The 22,215-nt window shown below is 38.2% G+C and overlaps 1 protein-coding gene across 1 annotated transcript in view; it reads right to left on the bottom strand.

Annotated features, from left to right (window-relative positions):
- NRF1 (nuclear respiratory factor 1) overlaps positions 1-22,215 on the bottom strand; it is a 124,446-nt gene that overhangs the window by 26,416 nt on the left and 75,815 nt on the right. Inside the window, exons 7-10 of the mRNA XM_031939047.1 lie at positions 21,913-22,110; positions 20,973-21,074; positions 14,819-14,976; positions 5,826-5,950 (exon numbers count right to left, since the gene is read on the bottom strand). Coding sequence (XP_031794907.1) covers positions 5,826-5,950; positions 14,819-14,976; positions 20,973-21,074; positions 21,913-22,110 — 583 coding nt within the window. The remainder of the gene's footprint in view (positions 1-5,825; positions 5,951-14,818; positions 14,977-20,972; positions 21,075-21,912; positions 22,111-22,215) is intronic.

Here is a 22,215-nt window from a genome sequence, read left to right as displayed (position 1 = left end):
TAAAAAAGCTGAAAGGACTGAGGAAGAAGTAAAGAAATCAGTAAACAAGGATAATGGCGTATATATGATGCTTCATTATTATTTGCCTAGGCTAATGCAATAGCCTCCCAAAAGATTTTCTTAGGTGCACACTCTTCCTCCTCCTATCCTCCCTTAATAATCCTTTCTGGGTATAGCTCTAGTCATGTTGCTGTTCTGCCTAAGATTACCCTACTCCTTGGTAGCTCACAGAGTCCTTCACTTGGCATTTAAGACCCTTTATGATCTAAAACACTCCACATTCCAACCTTATCCCATATACCTCCCCTTGCCCACGTTCTCCTTTCCATCCAAACTTGCTGCCATTAAGTTGGTTAGTACAACAGGCAGATGAAATCTGCACTGGCTTTAAAGAAAATTTTGCCTCAGCAAGAATCACAGACTACACAGTGTCACAGCACCGTCATTTACCATGTTAAACCCTTTTTTGGGCGAGCCCCTTCAATGGTGTCTGAGCCTTTTAATAGCCATACTTCTGTGCCAGGCCAGGCCAGAACAAAAGGGAACATATTGCAGTGAAGATAAATGGGGAGGATTGCTGGCTATTTCTTTAAATGTAATGTTAATACCTTGTAATCAGCTTTAATTTTTAAACAGCCTCGACCCTCCAGTCCATCTCCCCTAATTCAGGGCACGTGGAAGGTACCAGGATGGCAGCAGCCATGACAGCTGGGGGTCTCTAAGTCCTCACTCTCCAATAATGGAAATGTGTCAGAAGAACCCTCTTGGGGACAGGAAGCAGGGCAGAGTCAGGGAGCTGGAGAAGGGCTGTCATAAGAGCTAGATGACTGCAGGGAGGAGCATAAACTCTTCAAATGGTCCATTTGACTAGGCTAAAAGCAGCAAGAGCAGAAAGTTGAGCTATGGCTAGACCAAGACCAGAACCGGTGGGGACTGAGCAGATTTCCCATTTATTAAGGATCCTGGCCACAAATCAGAGGAAAACTATCACAAAGTAGAGGTGTGAACGATGGACTGAGGGCCGTGAGGTGGCTGGCCTGTGCCCGCCGTGTGGGCCACGCAGTGAGGGAACTAGAGGCTCTCTGCCACCCCATCCCTGTTGGGGAGCTCTGGGGGCCCCTTTTATCCTGGTGTTAGTGCTTAGTAAAACCCCACTATTAAAGGGGAAGTCTGGACGTGTGCAGGGCTAAGAACTAATGGGGGGTATTTTTAGCTCCAGTGGATGGGCTTTGGAGAAGCACTAATCAGGAGAGAACACCACATCATCCATGCTGCTGTCAAGGCAAACCTAGGCAGCCAGACTCTGGCCTGCGCCAAGAGCACCAACTAAGCTGACTAGTCAGAACTGCTGTTGTTCATTTGCTTAGTTGGGCCCGATTCCTCATGATCCCATAAGGGGTTTTCTTTGCAAAGATAGTGGAGTGGTTGGTCACTTCCTTCTCCAGTGGATTAAGGCAAACAGAGCTTAAGAGATTTTTCCAGGGTCACACATACAGTGAGGGAGCAGCTTTAAAGTCCAGGGCTCTCCCACTGAACCACCTCGCTGCCTCCTCTGTGCGCAAAGTAAAAGATCCAACACTGAAAGCCCTTTGGAGCAGAGTCAGGAGGCCGCTGGAGCGGAGGGATGGTCATTTCAGCACGTCTGACCCTAGACACAAAGGGACCCCGAGGAATAGAAGGCATGCCAAGGGTAGCATGATTATGAACTACAGAGATGAACCCGGGGACAGCAGAGACCCCAGCGCTGCTGCAGAAGTGCTAAATGAATGGGGAATTGATCAATGCTGCCCTCTTGGGTTCAAAAAAGGATATGATAAAAGACTACTGAAAAACCAAACTGAAAAATGACAACTTCAAAAGCTCAGTTTTCATCTCTTTTAAAATCAAGGATTCACATTTGTGTAAACAAATTATATTCATCTGCTGAATGGGTAGGCACATCTTCCAAAGCTATTTACAGACATCTGGGAGACATTTTATAACAATAAGATCTTAGGAAAACCTGACCTATTATAAGCAGGACAGGGTTGCCTTTAGAGAAGCTAACTTTTCATTATTCAAATTAGTTTGCAGGATACATAGACTCTTGCCTGTTTTTGGGGGGTAGAGGGGAGCTTCTGTTTCCAGGCTGTGCCCTTGATTGTTAACTTTACATCTAACACCTTCACACATTTGGGGTGCACCCCAGGTATCATCACGCTGTCACCCATACTTACAACTTCAGTGTCACCTTTCGACGCCTCATTCATACTCCTCCAACATGCCTAACCTTGCCATTTTTAGCTCTCTAATACATCTCAGAAAGTTTCCTTCTCTCTTCTCCTATGTTCTTCAACCTACTGATTGACCTGCCTCACTTTCCTGATCTGTAAAATTGAGAAAATAACAGTTTCTACCTCGAGGATCATTGCAAGGATCCAATGAGATCACATTAGTAAAGCACTTTGCACAATGCTGGGCACACAGCAGGTATTTAATAAATGTTTATTTCCTTCTTTCCAATAGCAATGCCAGTCCTTAGGTTAACTGTCAACACAGGCCATTTTTCTGTGGTACACATTCCCCTTTTCCTACACTCTTATTATCCTCTCTTCCATTAGACATGGGCCTTGCCTGAGATTAGATTAGGGTTAGGGGAGAGACAGTTATGTGTCAGGTGGGTTCTGGCATCAAAAATGGCTAAAAGAGCATCACAGACCAAAGGATGGCTTTAGGAACTAAAAGGTCCTGGACAAAAGGAGAGGAATCCATCCTCATGATGGGGTTAGGGACCTTCCCCATAGCTGCTCTTTGTAGCCCTGGGCAAGCCCATTGGGGCTTTACTGGCTCTAACACACACCAAGTTCCTGAGAAAAGATTTAAATTACGTCTCCAAAGTCTTGGCTCCTGAGACACAGAGAGCACAAGGTATGTAGGAGGTCATTGCTATCCATAATGTCTAAGCATTCCTTGCCCGTTTTCAAACTAGACTTCAGAGCCCAGAATTCATTTAATAGCACAAAGCTGGAAAATGCCGTGTCCTAGTCTTCCACTTAAATCCAAAAACTGTCCCTGACACCCTATTCACAGCTAGTTAAAGCTGCACAGAGAGGTCCCATATGCCTTTCTTCTTTTCCCTCAATGAATTTCTTCTCTTCCCTAGCCCAAAAAGATAGCTGAATCACCACAGGGGAGAGCGCTGCTACTAAGATCTATATCAAAACCAGGTTTTCTGGAACTGGGGCCTTTTTTCCTTTAGTAACGTCTATTTTCAGGTCAGTTCAAAACAACAATACTTAAGTCAAACTATTTACTAGGTTTTTCTGATAGAAAGAACTTAGGTGATGGTAGCTCAGTACACAGGAAAAAAACTACAATCTATTATCATAAGATGTAACAAACGCTGGCATCACAGAGCAATTTGCAAGGATAAAAAGAAAATACCAAAGAGTTATCACCAGCTCAGAATCTGCTTGGGGGGAAAACTAAGTTCGCAGTAAGAATTCTTCAAGGTTTGTTTGTACTTTTTATCTTCTGATTTTACTTGATGCTGGCCAAGTTCAGTCTCTAGAGTTCCAACATGCAGGTAAAATGTTTTTCACTTATCAATGGTATGATAAAGTATGACACAACCTGATGACCTTATGGGACAGGAAAAGCAAAACGAACTGAATTTCATTCAACTAATAATATTTCTTTAGCCCCTGCTATGCACAAGACATCATGCTAGATGCTAAGAAGTCAAAGACAAAAAAGTAAAGCAATACTTATAGGACAGGTATGCAGATGAATAAATACAAATACATAGTGATGATAGAGGGAGAGAGAAAGGGAGAAACTGGTAATAGGAAATAAAGAAAGTCTTCACAATGGAGGAGACACTTGAGCCTTGAATGAAGGACAACAATTCTAAAAAAGGAGAGATGAAGTAGAAGTGCATTCCAGACATAGGAAGGGGCTTGTTCGAATGTGCAAAGGTGGAAGAACAAATGTTGAGTTCAGGGAAAATGATAATTACAAGCTTCAAGGCTAGAATTCAGTAAATCCCAGCAGTCACATGTTAGAAAGATAGACTAGCTCTAATACCTACTGACTTATTTGGCCTCAAACCAGAAATTTCCTTTTCTCCTAGTTGCAAAAAACAACCTGAATCTCCAACAGAGAAGCACGAGTATAGATAACTAGAGATATGTACAGTTGGCAGGAATTGAGTTTATCACCTATATCTTGGCTAAAATAAGGAGAAAGAAGCAACAACTGACTGTTAAATCTGTTATCAAGAGATGGGGTTGGGGGAAATTGAGTTTAGCTGAGCATTCTGACCTTTCCCCCCTCCTCCCTAGAAAAAGAAAAATAGTCAGAATAGATAACAAAATCTTTGTAATCATCCAGGGAAATATTTTGATCAGTTATATAATAGCAAAAACTGCACTTTCCAATGAATATTAAAAAAAGAGATCATTCTTTTTCCTTTAAAGGTTTTTTGTTTGTTTGTTTGTTTAATTCTTGAACACTCAGAATAAGGGACAAATATGAGCAGATTAAAATGAGGGTGAGATTCTGCAAACCTTTTATTAAAAATCCACTTGATTCTGAATATAATCATTCTCAGATGCATGCAATACTGCAATTGTTTGGAATTTGGAGCTTGATGCAGTCTGTTGGTGATTTCAATTGGGTCATGCCCCTAAAACCCAGTGTCCTAGAGAAATGGACAAGTTACTATTTAGCACCTGATTTCTCCCATCTGTCTTATAGGATATTATAATATTTTCTGTATTTGACCTTTCTGGAACATATAATCATTCCCTTCTCTATCACTTTTAACATTATCTCATGTAACATACCTTTGTTTTTTTTTTCTCTTATGGTTATCAATGCCTCTATGAAGTTTCTTGTTTTCTCTTGAGAGCAACAAAGCAACAAAAAACCCCAAACTGCAACTCAAAGGATAAGCATAACAAGAACTGGTTTTCCTTTCTGGGTCATTTTTTGTAGTAACTTCTATGGAGAAGTCACAATTTTGAGTAATTGATCTATGAACCAGTTGGAATTGGGTAGTTTTCGCTACTCTGTAAACTTTGCCCCTTTCAAACCAAAGGCACGAGTGGCAATGGAATTCACAAAACTGAAGAGGTGAGGGGGAATGGTGATGTGATTATATATTGTTAACCAAAGCCGGAAATTGTCCATGAATTGAGAGAAAATAGGAAGTGGACCTAGCATGGCAACAAAAAGAGTGACGCTGACCAAGTATGGGCCAGGTTATTTCAAGCGTCCTGATTATTAGAGCTTACCAACTCTAACTACAGCCCACCAGGCCAGGAGCGCACAGAGCTTTAGAGTTGAAATGAGGCAGGATGACACAATCTATCCTTCTTTAACTATAGAAGACTGAGAGTCCCTGAGAGCAAAACTTCTTTCAAATAAACAATTAAGCAGCCATCACTATGGCATTTTCTACCAGGAAAACACTTTCCCAAGTTGCCTTCCACCAATGACTGGGATTAAAGGTTTCTGAGACTAGGGGAGTTCATCAGGACCCATGGATAGAATCTGGGATGGGCAAGGAAAGTAATCAGGCTTCTTCCATTTCTAAATTACTTTTAAAAATCTGAATGAGAGCGATGGACAGGAGCTTAGGTCACGTCCCTGCAGGAGGCCAAGGATCCCCAGGCACTAACTGTTTGCCACAAAGAAAAGCACTCTTTGGTTACTACTCAAACCAAGGCTTAATCTCCTTTTTTGGGGGTGGGGGAAGTAGGGTTGTTTTTGCTGTCAGTCATGTCTTGAGGGTTTAAGTGGAAACAGGGAAGAAATTCAATCAAATATTTATGCTCTCTTACCATTAGCATCCTGGACTCCAGTAAGTGCTCCTACGGCTGCTGCGGTTTCCCCAGACAGGACGATCTGTCCTCCCCCTTGCAGTGTGGCCTCAGCCAGGGTGGCGACAGCATGGGCGGCGGCTTCACTGTAGCCACAAGATTAAGAGAGAAGGATGTATGAGATGAAGAGAGACACGAAGCTGAAGCAATTCAGATGGCCTCCCCCACCCTCTCCTCACTAACCCTTCTGGACCCAACCGTGACCCCCCTGACCAAGGGCTTAATGGCAAGCCCAAGAAACCAAAGAATGGCTTTAAAAATACTAATGGACAAAACCAGAAGCAGCTTAAAAAATGAAAAATGCCTCAAGAAGTATGTATTTTGGGATGGGAAGGGATAGCCTTTATTATTCTCTTCCTTATCAACACCAATTAGCATTTACTGAGTGCCTACAAATAGAGTGGGGATTGTGATCCATAATCACAATACATATGCCATTAGTCTTCACTAATAATCCTTCAGCTTTTCTTTTCCCTTCTCTGTTATAATAACAGAGGCAGCGTACTGGAAACAGGCCGTTCTGTAGCAAAAGAGATGGATTATTGGAATGAACAACCCAACAACTAGCCTTGTTAATATTTAACTAATGTTAAATAATAACTTGGTTATTAATTCCAATGAAATCACAAGGACGGCTGAGTAGATAACTTGACTTCCACATATACTCCCAAGTTTTCTCAAGTCTCCCCCCTTTATCCCATGGAGAGATCATCAAAGATTTTTATTAATAATTTAAAATGATCAGTAAATGCCAAAGCTTCCTTGTTTTAACAGACACAGCAAAATGATAATCCTCTTTGCGGCAGTCCAAACGTTTTGTGGAATGGAGGGAGAGGCCCATTCCCTGGCAGAAACTACCTTTCTGAATACTTATGTACCCATTTTCCCCCTCTTATTTTCTACACTCCAAATTCACTGATATTTCTTCCCAGAATGAACCCCAGCAGCAATGTGTCCAATTAATGAGTATCAATAATAAGCAGGCAAGGCAGAATGGGTCATTTTAAATCTATATAGTCAGAACATGATACAAAATGAGGTCAAATCATAATTTTTATATCTACATGTATCAGTTTATTTTATTCTATTGCCACAACTCTGACTAACCACTATGAAAATTCAAGCCACTGATTTATCCCAACTGGCCTTAGGAGAGGGATTGTGGATGGTTTAGTGAATATCTTCCATTACTAGTGGAAAAACCTAGAGCCTTGCAGAGTACTGCAGTTCCTCTCTGTTGTCTCATCACAGTATAAAGGTGACCCTGACTTCTCAAAAATTATATCAGCCTGAGGCAAACTTTTGTAGGTCCTAAGAGATATAGTCATTTATTAAACAAAACTTCTTAAAAGGCTATTATGTTCAGGCATTGTGCTAAGGTGCTAGAGCTCTAACTCCCTTCCTTTCCCCAAAAAGCCATGGTTCTTATGAAGTCTGAGGGGATAATATGTACATTGAAAATTAAATACAAAATAAATTTGAAGTAATTTCTGGGAGGCAGGACACGACTGCAGGGATTAGGATAGATTTCCTATGTTTAAAAAAAAGACATTTTAGCTGAGGGAAGTCATGAAAAGAGAAAAAGGAAGGAGTACATGCCAGGCACAGGAAATAGTCTGTGTGGTGACAGTATGTATGGAGATGAAATAAAAGATGAGATATATACAATAAAGGTAGAATGGGCAATATTTGGCAAATAATTAGACATGAAGGAAAGATATTAAACAAGCTATGTTTAAGATGTCTATGGGACATCTATTAGAAATGTTTAAAATGCAACTGGCGATAAAAGACTCATGTTCAGGAGTAAGACTAGGACTAGCTATATATCAATGTGGAAGTGTCCTGATAGAGGTTAACAGTTGAACCCACAGAGACTGATGAGATAATTTCACTAAGAGTATAGAGGAAAAAAAAGGGGAGAGGGAATGGGACAAAGATGATGTTCCAGCAAAGGAAATGGAATAGTGGCCCAACCAGCACAATGAAAACCAGGAAGATAGTGTCATGAAAAATCTCAACTATATGTTGTAAGAAGATTAGTCTAGCCAAGTTAGTTTGATTAGTAGTAAACTAATTTAAAAAGTAAATGTTGTAAATATATTTGCGTATCATAAAAAAAGAAATGTATTTTGGAGCAATCATCTACATTTGTATTTTGTTTTTTTCCCTCAGGGATTAAGTGACTTGCCTAGGGTCACACAGCTAGGAAGTGTTAAGTGTCTGAGGCCAAACTTGATCCTCCTGACTTCAGGGCTGGTGCTCTATCCACTGCATTACCTATCTGCCCTACATTTGTCTACATTTGTATTTTACAGATGATAACCTTGAACCATTACAATGGGTACCTGAAAATTATGGGCTTAGAATGAGAGGCTCATTACCATAGGACTGATACCTGGTTATGATTTTCCCTCCCAAAGCAAGTCATTAAGCCACAGAGAAGTTTAAATCTGCACTGGTTAAAGGGAATCCTTGAAGAATGAAATCACAGATCCTTCAACTACTGAAGTATAGTAATGCATAATTAACAGCAGATTAACAGTATTGCTTTTATATACTGCATTATGCCAGAGATGCCCAGGTGAACAGAAGTATTCCTACAGGAGCCCAATGCAGAAGTGATCCCATCCTATCCCATCTTCTCCAGGAGATGCTCCTTTTTTCATTATTACTTTCGTTAATCTTCAACTCTTCCCATCTATTGCCTACAAACAGGTGCGTGTCACCTTCTTCCTCAAAAAAGCTTTACTTATTCTGTCCATTCCCACTAGTTCTTGTCCTCTATTTCTTCTCCCTTCTGTGGCTACAGTCAGTGTGTCCAGTTTTCTTCCTCTCACTCTCATAACTCTCTGTGGTCTGGCTTCCAGCCTCATCATTTCAATGAAACTGCTCTCTGCAAAGTTAGCAATGATTTTTCTCTTGATACTCACTTCTCTAGGTTTTTTGAGACCACTCTCCTGGTTCTTTTCCTCACTGTCAAACTGCTCTTTCCCAGTCTCCTTTGCTGGTCTCCACTGGGATAACATCCACTGAGTGTCCCCCAAGGCTTTGTCCTGAGTCCTCGTCTCCCTCTACATTACTCCCTTTCATGATCTCATCAGTTTCTATAGTTTCACATAGCATTCTTCTGCTGATGGTTCTCCAGCTCTAAGCTCTCACCTAATTTGTAGCCTTGAATCTCTCTAACTGCCCATTGGATATCCTATAAATATCTAAAAATCAAGTCATTATCTTTCCTCTAAGCCCTCTTCTCTTCTTAAAGTTCCTGTTGCTGTTGAGGGTACCAGCATCATCCTAGCTACTAAAGCTTGGAATCCAGGTATCACCCTCTGTAGTCTAATTTCAAAAATCTTTCCTTTGATATAGCCATTACTTTGATATAGGCCTTCATCACCTCACACCTGTACTACTATAATAACCTTCTGGTTTGTTCCTGTGTCTCAAGTCTCTCCCATTCCAATTTAACTTCTACTCAGCTGCTAAAGTGATCTTCCTAAAGTACGAGCTAGATCATGTCATTCCCTTATTCAACAAACTCCAGTGGTTCCCTAATACCTCCAGCATGGAATTTAAAATTCTGTTTGGCATTTAAAGCCCTGTTATCTTTTAATCCTTTCTATCTTTCCAGTTTTCTTACACCTTACTGTCTATCATGTAGTCTAGGATATAGTAACATAACACTCCTTGTTGTTCTCACACAAGATGCTCAATCTTCCCACTAGATATATTTTCACTGGTTTTTCCCCAGGCTGGGAATTCTCTCCCTCCTTATTTCTACTTCTGGTGCCTCCCTGACTTCCTTCAAGCTCCCAGCTAAAATCCCACTAAAAAGCATTTACTAGTGCTTTCCTTCTGTTGATTATTTCCAATTTATACTGTACATATCTTGCTGTGCAAAATTGTTTGCATGTTGTCTTCCCCATCAGACTGTGAGATCCCTGAGAGGAGGGACTAGTTTTTGCCTTTCTTTTGTATCCTGGGAGCTGAGTATAGTGACTGACACATAAGAGTCACTTAAATGCTTTTGGACCAACGATGAGCAAAAAGAATCACATTAAAAATGTTAAGTTCCCTCCTTGCAATTCATTAATACAAACAATTACTTAAATTTGAGAAAATGAACATTTAATATATTCCAATTATTCAACTATTTATTTAGCTCGGTAATCTATTCCACATGGGAGAAGAAACAATTTATCTCATTTCCAGGTACCCATTATGATGGTTAAAAGTTATCATTCATATTGATTCAGATTTAGATGACTTTTAAAATACATTTATCTTTATATTTAAATGCAGTTATATTTACACTATGTTACTTAAATTTTTTGGAGGGGGAGGGCAGGCGGGGAATGAATTTTATGTTAGGAAAAATGCTGAACAGGACCACTATGATTAATTACAATAGCTAATATTAAAACCAAGCCCGTTCTTTTTATACTGGAGGAAGCTTCTTCTCAGTATCCCAATAGTAATAGGCAACCATTCAACAGCAGTTTAAATATAAACTGATTATTGTCAATTACTACAACCTCTTATTTCTCCTATTCTTAGTTACTGTTCTTCCCTTACACTACAGCACAATTTGGGATAGCATGGTAATCTCCAAGATATCAAAGCAATTTCAAAGTACTGGGCAAGATGGAAATTTTGGATTCAAGCGGATTCTGAACCTATAAAAATGAGCAAATTTATTCTTGTAGCTATTAGTATCTTAGGACTGGCAGATCTTCTTTTAATAATTTCTTGGATTTTCTTAGGGGTCCTATGGAGTACAGGTATTCTAAAATTGACGAGCTCCTATACCCATTTATTTGGCTTTACCTCGAGCTCTTAGTGCACCCCGGAACCTCATATCAGAAGAAATCTGCTAGTTACACTATGGTCTTTGTACCTGAGGACAAGAAACTGAAACCAAGCTATTCTCTATGTGAACAAACTGAGAGGCCAGATCAAAAGGTCAAACAGGGTACCCACCAACTGTATCTGCTGGGTAAGTATAAACAACATTAGATATCCTTTTGGCACAAGGTATAGAAATGCAATTATGACTTCTTGTGGTAAACTAGTCCTATCACTTTCAAGTCAATTTTTCACACTCTATAATTCAGAATGAATGTAAATATAACCAAATGCACTGATAGGATGCATATTCATTCAATAAATATTTATTGAGCACACACTATGTTTCAGGCATTAGGTAAAGCATTTCTAAGAACAGATTTTTATAAAGGAATATATTTAAAGAAAAGGAATGTAAGGGTGGCAACAACAGACTGAGAATTTCTGATGTGCAAAAAGAATGTTTATAAATATTTATTTTTGGGGGGTAGCTCATCTAAATAACTGAAATTAGAGTGGTGAGGCTAGCAAAAATTCCTGGAGAATTAGTAAGATATGATGCTTTGGTATCAGTAAGGATGGTTTTAAGGCAGTGATTCCCAGGCTTTTTGAAGCCATGATATTGTACTGTCACTTGTTGAGTAAAGAAACTTTTACTATTTTGCTTTGAGAGAAATGAAGACTCTCTCGGGTGGATACAAAAAAAATCAAGACAAGCTATATAGAGATTCCAAAGAGGGAACTAGAAGAGTATGACTTCAAAAATTTATTGGGGACCTACTATGTGTAGTACATCTGTCTCAATTCAGCTTTGTTTTGAAAGCCTCTTAAAAACCATGGCTGAGAACTACTCAGAATCCTGGACTTTTTCTGAGTCTTCTTTTTCCTGATCAAAAGAACCTCTCTACCTTCTCCCTCTTCCCTGACCTACCATGATGTAGGCTAGCCTGAGCCTGTCATTTGTTGTTTATGTTGCTAGATCAAAACAGATAACTGCCAGATAACCATACTTGTTCCTGTTGTACTTAAAAGGCAAATAGGCAGGAACTAAATAGTCAGCTCTATGAAGATTAAGGATGACCAAATTTACAGTACAATTTTTGCTAAGAAAAATTCTAAGAATAAATTAAAGTTTAAATGATACCTGAAAACTTGGGGGAGATTTGGAACAGTGTCATTTCAAATAACAATAATGACCAAAGGCTAAAGTCTTAATTCCAACTTAATTGACTGCAATGTGGCATTTAATGAAAGGGGTCCTAGACAGTAGCTGCCCCTTAGGAATTTCGAGAGCTTCAGTTCCTCTAGCAGCCTAGACAGTCTCCCACTGTCAGGTTTTGCCTCATCACCCATAGGAGCTGTACATGCTGCTCACTGCCCGTGCTCATCCCTTGACATTAGCTGGCACACTGCACTATCTGATTGCAAGCAGATTTCAACATCTTTGGACTCCTATATGCCATGGTAAATTCTGTGCCTTCTCCGTTGGTGTAAACACCGTAGTCACCTCAGCTGCATTTGAGCTTGTTAATAAGACCTCCAGGGAAACTATTACCCATGTAGACTTTAGAAATAAGCCCTTGTCCTAACCGTGAAAGGAGCCAGAGCCTGCCTCATATTTTCCATCATACACACACAGCTCCCTGGGCACCTACATTTAACTGGAACATCCAATCTGCTGGTTAGAAGCTTCAGCAAAATCATCGATTGCTTGTTTTCTATGCCTACTTTTGGCAGGTAAAAGATGTGGGCTTCTGAGGCTAAAGAGGAGAGAGGTTCTTTCTAATACTGTTGCTACTTTTCAGGAACTTATTTGGGTGTCTTTTGTTACAAGAATGAATGGCAATGAACAAAGACTATAAGGAACTAAGTTCCAAGTCACTGAGAGGGTATATGGTTCAGAGAACTGAGCAACAGATTCTAATCCCAGATCAGTTCTTGACTTGACAAATGACTCTGGGAAAGACCACTTTCTCTGATTAATTTTCTTACATCTGTGAAATCTCCCAAAGTGAGGAATTATTATATTGTAAATGTAATGCAGGCTATCTATAAACTTTCATCAAAGTGATAATTCATCATTAGCTAATTGCTTTTCCAATACTTTATAGATACATAGAACATCTAGGTACCTCCTCAGTTCCTTTTCTACTTCCGTTTCAAAGAAGGAGAATCTTTTCCCTTATGGCAGACTGAGAATGAGTCTAAATCACTACTTGGATTTGAGAGATTTGTACCACTGCCAGCATTTCACAAAGGTTCTGAGACCCAATAGGAGTCCACCAGCAGTGAAGCTACTTGTCAACAGGGGGCTTGAAATGACACTGGAATCACATTAATATAAAATTCAAACAATTGGACATTCTAAGACTGGGAGCTTAGTCATTGCTTAGCTCTGTGCTCCTTAAATCACTTCACATGTTGTCTTATTAACTCTGTGGACTTAGTAATAGCAAAGTGAAGAAAAAAAACTGTGTGTGTGTGTGTGTGTGTGTGTGTGTGTGTGTGTGTGTGTGTGTATTTGTTGGCATCACTTTCTGAGGAAGTAACTGCTCATTTGAAGAAGCTCAGCAGTCATGCTTTCATCACACAGTTTCCATCCTAAGGAACTTCACCATAAGGCATACTCTGGAATCTGTCTTTTCTCTTTCCAATTTGCTCTCTGTGAATGAGAACTTTCCTGTCTCTATTAGGGGCACTATCCTCCCAGGGGAAAAACTCTGGGATATTCTTCCTCCCCTATTTTATCCCTCAAAAAAAATTAGCACTAAATTCTGTTGATTTTTTCCTTTGAAATGTTTCTCTCGGATTAAACCATTTCTCTCTAGTTCTTCCTGTTAAGCACAGCAGTCATGGATGAATGTAACACCTTCTTGACAATCTCCTTCCTCTAGTCCACCTATCATTCTAATACATCCTCAATGCTTTCATCATGTAAGTTTTTCCCTCAAATGTCAATAATGGCTCTTTATTACCTACCATATGGAATCCTTAATACCTTTGGTTGGCTCCACCCTATCTACCCAAACTCAATTCCCACAACTTCCTGTTAGGAATTTTCCTCTCCAGCTAAGCCAGTCTCTCCCATCATTCTTCATATAATGATCACACATGGTGATCATTTCTATCACCCCATCTTTGCTCTTGCTAACCTCCATATGAAATGTCTGCCTGCCTTCCCTCTACCTATCTAAAACATACTTCAGACCTCAATTCAAATCTCCTCCATGAAGATTTCCTTGATTACTCCAAGAGAATCTACCCCCTTTTCTAAACTTCTATTATAAACATAGTAGACACTATACAATTCAGCACTTAATTATCACTCCATATCATATCTAGCATGACTTACAGCATATTGACAGGAGCATCATGTGTACTGAATATAGTACTTTAACATTTACATACTTACTACATGCTAATTTGATTTCATTTGATCCTAATAAACCCTATTAAATAGGCTATATTATCATCTCCATTTTACAGACAAGGAAACAAAGGCTGAAAGGGTTTTGGGACTTGTTCAGGGTCACAAAAACAAATAACTTAGAAAGGATTCAAACTTGGGTCTTCCTGATTGCAAATCCAATGCTCTAGTCATTACATCATCTCAATTGCTAAAGTTAAGTAATAATCTTTCCCAGTTCATCCAAGGGAAGAGAATTACCATACACTCGGATGATCCCAAGACTTACATCTGGGTAGACAAATAAAGGAGAGAAAAGCAAGGAAAATTAGCTAGTGCATGGCTTAAACATGAATCCAGGCAACTAAGGAGTATGGTGAAAGAAAAAAAGCCTTTTCTTTCGTTTATATGAAGAAATGATCAAATCTAGTGGTTCTGATTTGCTTAAATGTCCTAATTCTTTTAAACCGAGCACTGGATTGGGAACTCAATAGAGAAGAGGTACTCAAAACCTGCTATCTGTGGCCCTATCAATAGGTAATATGCAAGAAGAGATCTATTCAACGAATCCCTATAGGTGGTTAGGTTGGAACAGCCAGATGATGATTATAGGTAAAACACATAATATTTTATATATGCATCCTTCTTGCAGGACTTCACCTCTGTCTTGGGGAAAACTTGGGTTTCCTATTCTAATTTCTACCTGTTGAGAGCCATGGTGACAGTTGCTCCTTGTTGCATCTCCTGAGAAGCTGCAACAGCTGCTTCTGCCAATGATGCCACTGCCTGGGTTGCTTCTGAAGCCTGTGTTGTCTGGATGGTCATCTCACCGCCCTGTAATGTGGCCCAATTTTGTTCTACCTGTGGTAACACAAAGAGAAAAGTCAATAATTAGAAGTACCGAAAGGAGACAACTCCAAATAAAATAATCCCACCGGCTACTAAACTGGAACTTTTTCACCAAATGTGGTGATAAACTGCTTTCCACATGAAAATAACAGAAATAATGGGAAAGTGAGATTTGAAAAAAGATGGGGATGAGAGTCTAGTGCAAGTAGTTGCAGGTTTTTCATATTCCTGGTGACTTAAAATGTTAGTAATGCCTCATCTGATTCTTACTGTTTCTCCATTATCCTATAAGACAAAATGAGGCAAGCTCTCCTACATTTATAATTTGTCATATTCTCAAGAAGGATTCACGGTCCCCAAGAAGGCTAGGCAATTCAAATACCTCTCTCAGAATTGTACAATTCACAACATGCACAGAGGCACACAAGCTTTTAATTGCTTGTCTTTTTCTCTTCTATCTTAATAGGCTCTGAGTCAAGCAAACCAGGCCATTACTATACTGGGGGCATAGTCAAACTACTACAGAAATATTTTATCTCCTTTTCTCAGAGCTACAATGTCTCCTAGAGAGCCATCATATATCCTTAGCAAGTTTTGCCTTCCTAAGGCTGCAACAATTTTAATGCTTCAAAATATCCAGTCAACAGGCAAACAATATTGCAATAGGAAGTGATGCCATGAAAAGACAAGCAGTCCCAAGAAAGGTTCCTTGGATCAGATCTCATCTTATTAGTACATACATGGCTGACATTTTGATCTATGCTGAGAGAAAGAAATCATGCTGGCCTTCAAAAATTGTTTTAGTCATCCTAATTTCTTGATATGTACTTACTTAACTGCTACCTGGTGAACACAACAGCTATATAAAGAGATAAAAGGCCTATTTAAATGGGAGCAAGTTCTTTGACATCACATTGACTTATTTCTCCGCAGTGAATGCTGAGACTCAGTATGTTAACTGGCTTGCTAGGGAAAATATGTATAGAAGTAATAGGTTGGTTTTGTAGCATTGCCTAACAATGACAACATTATCTGATAACTTGGGGGCTGTAAACTTCTCGGACAGGACGCTATTTCATTAAAAACAAAACATCACATCATTTGTTTTGGTCAAAAGCATCCCAAGTTTTTTAGAAAGAGGAGTGGGGGGAGAATACCATTTAGGTATGGGCCCCCGATGACATGGGATTACATGATATACTTTTAAAAAGGAAATTTCTATCTCTGGGCATGAATAGCATCTAGGAGGAGCAGAAGGTTTATATCACGATAAGCAAAGAGGAAGAGAAGATAAGTAGGGAAAAAAAATCAGGAGATACTAGGAGCTTAGAGAAGAAATGACTCAGGGAGGATGTGACAGCTATTTTCAAGAATTTGAAGGGCTATCATGTGAAAGAGCAGACATAGATCTATTTGGTCCCAGAGGACTTAAACAAGGGCACTAAATGGTGGAAAAAGCAAAGAGACAAATTAACATTTGATGTCAAGCGAAAAAACTTCCTAACAATTAGAGCTAGCTACAAGTGGAATGGTTGCCTTAGAAAGGAGTGATTTCTCCTTGGAGGTCTTCAGACAGAGGCTAGATGACCACTTATTAGATATTAGATAGGAATTCTTTTCAGCATATGGGTCCAATGTTAAGAAAAAAAAAAGGGGGGGGGCGAGGCAAAGAGGGAAACAAGGCTGAAAATCCCATGAAATTTACTTTATATCCATACAGAAGATTTCAAGAGGTTAGTCCTATTCAAGCAGTTTATTTTGCTTTAGAGTCAGACAGTTCTGCTGCTAGGCAGCATGCTAATCTTGCTACTGCTGCCATCTATTGCCCTTCAAACTGTTTTTGTTCCTCTGTTCTCCTTTGCCTCTTTGCACTTGTCCCTAGTGCTGGGGTGTATCATATTTAATCTGTGCTAAGTAAAACCATGTCAGAATATCACAGAATATGCTTTATATATGCAAATGTAAAAATAAATATTCATCATCGGTTTCTGTGCATTTTTGAGAACTGCAAACCAGGCACTGAAATATATGCAAATATTTCTATATTTTTCCTTTACCCTTGCTGTCTTTCAATTAAACAAATACTCTGATTATTTCTTTCTCAAGTTTATCCTTTAGTCAATGGATATCTGAGCTAGTAGGTTAGTTTCTAAATTCATGTCTCCACTACACGTTGTTATAGATTTCCCTTTCCAGTAACACCATAAATCCCACTTATACTATCTGAATATCATTTGTAATGTTGCCATTTTTACTTGTAACTTCAAAATAAATCCTATCTAATTCATATAATGGAATGAGGACTCATTAATGATGAAAAGAAATTTTATCACAAAAACAGTGAGCATCACCACTGAAATATAGTAGAAAGAGTCCTAGGTTGGAGGTAAAGAGACTTCATTTCTAGTTACAGCTCTTCCATTGGTTAGCTATGTTACTCTGGATCTTAATCTTCTCATCTTTAAAATGAGCCAACCCAATCAATTCTGATGGATGTGACTCTCATCAACAATGAGATGATCTAGGGCCATTTCCAATGATGTTGTGATGAAAAGAGCCATCTACATCTAGGGAGAAGATTGTGGGAACTGGGTGTGAATCACAACATAACATTCTCACTCTATTTGATATTGTTTGCTTACATTTTGTTTTCTTACTTTTCCCCCCCGTTTGATCTGATTTTTCTTGTGCAGCAAGAGAATTGTATAAATGTTTACACATATTGGATTTAACATATATATATATATATATATATATATATATATATATAAAATATAATATATATATATAATTTATTTAATAGCCTTTTATTTACAGGTTATATGCATGGGTAACTTTACAGCATTAACAATTGCCAAACCTCTTGTTCCAATTTTTCACCTCTTACCCCCTCCACCCCCTCCCCTAGATGGCAGGATGACCAGTAGATGTTAAATACATTAAAATATAAATTAGATACACAATAAGTATACATAATATATATATTTTTTGTTTTTGTTTTTGTTTTTTTCATAACATATATTTTTTAACATGTATAACATATATTGGATTGCTTGCCAACCAGGGGAGGATATGGGGGAAAGAAGGGGAAAATCTGAAAGACAAGGCTATGCAAGAGTCAATGTTGAAAAATTATCCATGCATATATTTTGAAAATAAAAAGCTTTAAAAATCAATAAATAAAATGAGTTAACCAATATTTACACTTTTATATTAACATTAAAGCATGCAAGAAAAAATTTTGTGAAATTTTGCATTTCAACTGTAATGCTCAGGCTAGCTTTTCTGGAGGACTTCAGGATCAGCCTTGATCTTAGGAGTGCAGGAGTGCAAGATAGCCACCAGAGGATGTTCAAAGATAGAATGTCTTTCTTCCAGTCCTTCTTAGATATATACCTTATTGTAATTACATCATTACAGTATACTGATTATGTGTGAACTTAGAGAACCATTACATCACCATACTAAGTACTAAGTATATATATGTGAACTATAGAACTATCATCTCATCAATTCCACTAAGTTAACATCTTGTTCCAAGTATACATCTCCAGAATTCTGACTTTCTACATTCAACAACTGATTGATTCAAGAGACCAAATTATCCAGAGTTAGAGTGCCCCCAAAACAAACCTTTTCAAGAATGCACTGAATATTAAGAGAACAATGATTTGATCAGTGGAGAACTAAGAAGCAGGACCACAAGTAAAATATGGTATGTTACAATGTAATTATGGAAATGGGAAAAAAAAAAAAAAGGATTATATCCCATTTCCCCGTACCTGAAAAAATATATATGAAATAATATTAAGTTAAAAAAAAGCAGAACAATGAATAGCAGTTATATACTAACTACAATTGGGTAAAAATGTATGTATGTTCACTGATGAAGATCAAAATGGAAATTGGAATAATATAGATTTTTTTAAGCTTCACCATATTTATTTAAAATGTTTTTCCAAGATACCTGCTCATAATAGAAATAGAAATCATAATAGAAATCAACCTTTCTCCATCACACTCCTCTCTCTTCTCATCTTCCCTCTCCCAAAAAGAAGTTCTGGGTCAAAGTTCCTACTCTGACAATGACTCATGGACCTAAGCCAAATTTCTCATTCATTAAGGTGAGGTTCTCATACCTCAATGGTAATACTTCCAAGGTCTACCATTGAGACAGATCTGGTGTAGATATTACGTTCATACATTTATAACTTAGTAAATGGTTTTTGGTAATTGTTGTGGTGAAAACATTCATCACCTTGAAGTCAATCACAATGAATTTCTGAATTTAGCTAGGATGGTCTTGGACAAGACACACATGGTCCATCACTGACCCCAAATTCAAAGGCTTTCCAACTTGGCAGGGTTGGCTACATCTTGTCCTACATTGGCACAGATATTGCAAGGGTTTTTGTCTTGTTATATTTATTTAATAAATTTTTTCCCCAATCAATAAGCATTTCTTTTTTCTCCCTCCCACCTCCTTTCCCTACACTCAAAAAAGTAAAGAAAAAACAAACTAAGCCCTTGTAACAAAGATGCATGGTCAAGCAAACCAAATTCCCATACTGACCATGTCTAAAAATGCATCTCATTCTTCATCTTGAGCCCATTGCCTCCGTTAGGAGTTGGGAAAATGGAACAGATTTTGAAAGCTCAGAGTCATCTCCCTATTATGATGACTCATTAGATTAGAAATTTAAATGAAATTATTTTCCTGCAAAGGCATACTGTGTAATTAGTTCACTGGCATCAATGTGATCAAGAGTATGAATTACCAATAAAGCTGTGATGGCACCCAAACAGAACAAGGCAAACTAAATATAAAAAAGAATGTCAATAACCAAAAACAAAACAAAACAAAAACAAAAACCAACCAAAAAAAAAAGTTGAAGTGAGAGAAATCAGATTTGATAGGTAAATAAGAATATCTGTATAAAGTATATGGTCTATAATTCCATTGTTATTTTTTTAAAATTAAAAATGCATTCCTTTTACTCTTCAATGTAGCATGATATGGTTATTCACCTTTATTTAGACCTAGGCTCTAGGCTGCATGGGTGATTCAATCAACAGACCTATATTTTCCTGCTCTTGTGTATTTACCCACACTGTTTCTTCTTCATAATAGAGGACATATCCAGGAAATAACTTATAGTGACCATTTCTTTTCTGAATCTTAATAGTTTAGGGATCACAAAGTTATAATATTATTCTCTAAACTAATATCTTCCACTTACACATTTGATTTCAACTGCCACTTTTATGCAAGAGTCTCCTACAGCTTATCTTTATCTTTATCTTTAGTTTTAGCTTGGTATTTCACAGTCAAATACTAACTTTTTACTAGATACTACTAGATACTTTACTAGGAACATTTTACTAGATACTACTTCTTACAGATCATTTCTAAAAAGATGCTAAATGAGACTAGTCCTGACACTAATCCCATTTGAACTCTTCTTATCCTGATCTGATTGTTTGTTTCTTGTCTTTGAGCCAATTCGCTATACCTGACAAATTCCATGATCAAAAAACAAAAACAGAAACAAAAAAACGGAGGGAGGAAGATTCTAATGTGAAACTTTTTCAAAGGCTTTTTAAAAATCTTATATAAATTATAGACACTTAACCCAAGAGCTATTCTAGTAGAGTTGGAGACAAAATTTCTCCTTAAAGAAACTATGTTTTCTTTTCTCAATGATTAAATTTACTTTCCATTCATTTTTTAATAGATTAGAAAGATAAAATGTTTTGATAGTCACAGCAGAAAGACATCATATATGTGTACATATGTATGTATGTACACACATTAATACAAATATTTTTATGTCTTATAAAACATCATATTATATAAAGCACAAGACTCTTTATGAAATTTGTGGCTTGCTGTTTCTATTAAAGGTGTAAGGAAAATAAATGTTACCCACCCACAGAAAAGATACTCTATTTTCCTTAACTCCATGAGGAGCTAAGGACACAGGTGCACATATAACCCTTATTCTTACCTCTCCATCAGTTACAGCAGAGTAGTTCACTTGGGCAACAGTGACAGTGGTGGGCAATTCAGAAGCATCAGCCAAAGTGGCTACTGTTGCTCCTGTACCAACCTAAGTAAAGGTACAGAAAGTTGTCAATGAACAAAACCTCCTTGCTTGAAGTACTTGGTTATATAAACAAAAATTTTAGAAGGTATATATTGAAAATCATTTAACTTGATCTACAAATAATCCTTCAAGTCATATCCCAAAGTCCCAAACCCTAAGTGCAACTTTCCCACTGGAGGGAAAGAAAACTGACAGAGAAAAAGCAAACCATTTTAAATCCCATTTTAAAAAATGTTTTAATATATGAGTTCTATATTTAGCAAAATATAAAACAAATTAGTATTTTATAACAATAAACATCATCACCCCTTCTCCCAGCTGTCCTTCTGACTTTGTTGCTGTGTTGCTGTGACTCAGTGGCCCTTTCACTCTGGAGCCACCTTCAGTCGGGGCTTTTTCATCCTGAAATAGCCCTTTTCTCCACTTCATCCTCCCTGCTCCTCCCCCTCCCCATTCTAGCTCCCTATTTTGTAATGTCTTCTCACATTAGGATAGAAGCATCTTGAGAATGGGTACTTTCTGTACTGCCAGCACTAAAGCCTGGAACAGAAAGGGCAATCAATCAATTGCTGTCTGCTTGTCATATAGGAAGGGTGCTCATCATATATCTATGATATTTTAAGAGCTTTGAGGGCAGGGAATGTGTCTCTTCTACCTTTATATCCCTAGTAACTAGCATAATTTCCATTAGTATTAGATAAATAAAAGTGATTATTTTGTCTTTAAAAGTTAAATAAAGGATATTTAGCGCATCTTTGGGCAGAGAATAACTTCTATTTTCTGAAATGCTAAAGAGCCATAGCTGAAACCAAACCCCAAGAGATGAAAACATCAGACTCACCTGGATAAGTGAGACAGTGCCATCAGGATTGCTAAAGGTCTGGACTACAGTCTGGGAGGGTACCAGGTGTGCTATACTATGTGTTGCTGTAGCCTGCTGTTGTGTTTGCTGATCTTCGAAAGCATACAACAAATCTTCCCGCCCATGTTGTTTATAGCAGTTTTTGACTATAGTCCGTAGTGCTTGGGTCCATGACACCTGTCCTCAGAATGTCAGAAAGTAACATTTCAGCAAAGTATAAAATGCAGAGGACACACACTACTCACTATTCAGCCCATACCATCAGCCCTGTCAAAGTTGCTG

This window comes from Sarcophilus harrisii, chromosome 5 (genome assembly GCF_902635505.1).
Source record: "Sarcophilus harrisii chromosome 5, mSarHar1.11, whole genome shotgun sequence".
Lineage (NCBI taxonomy): Eukaryota > Metazoa > Chordata > Mammalia > Dasyuromorphia > Dasyuridae > Sarcophilus > Sarcophilus harrisii.
Note: the sequence above shows the minus strand (reverse complement) of the source record. Positions and strands in the feature narration are given on the sequence as shown.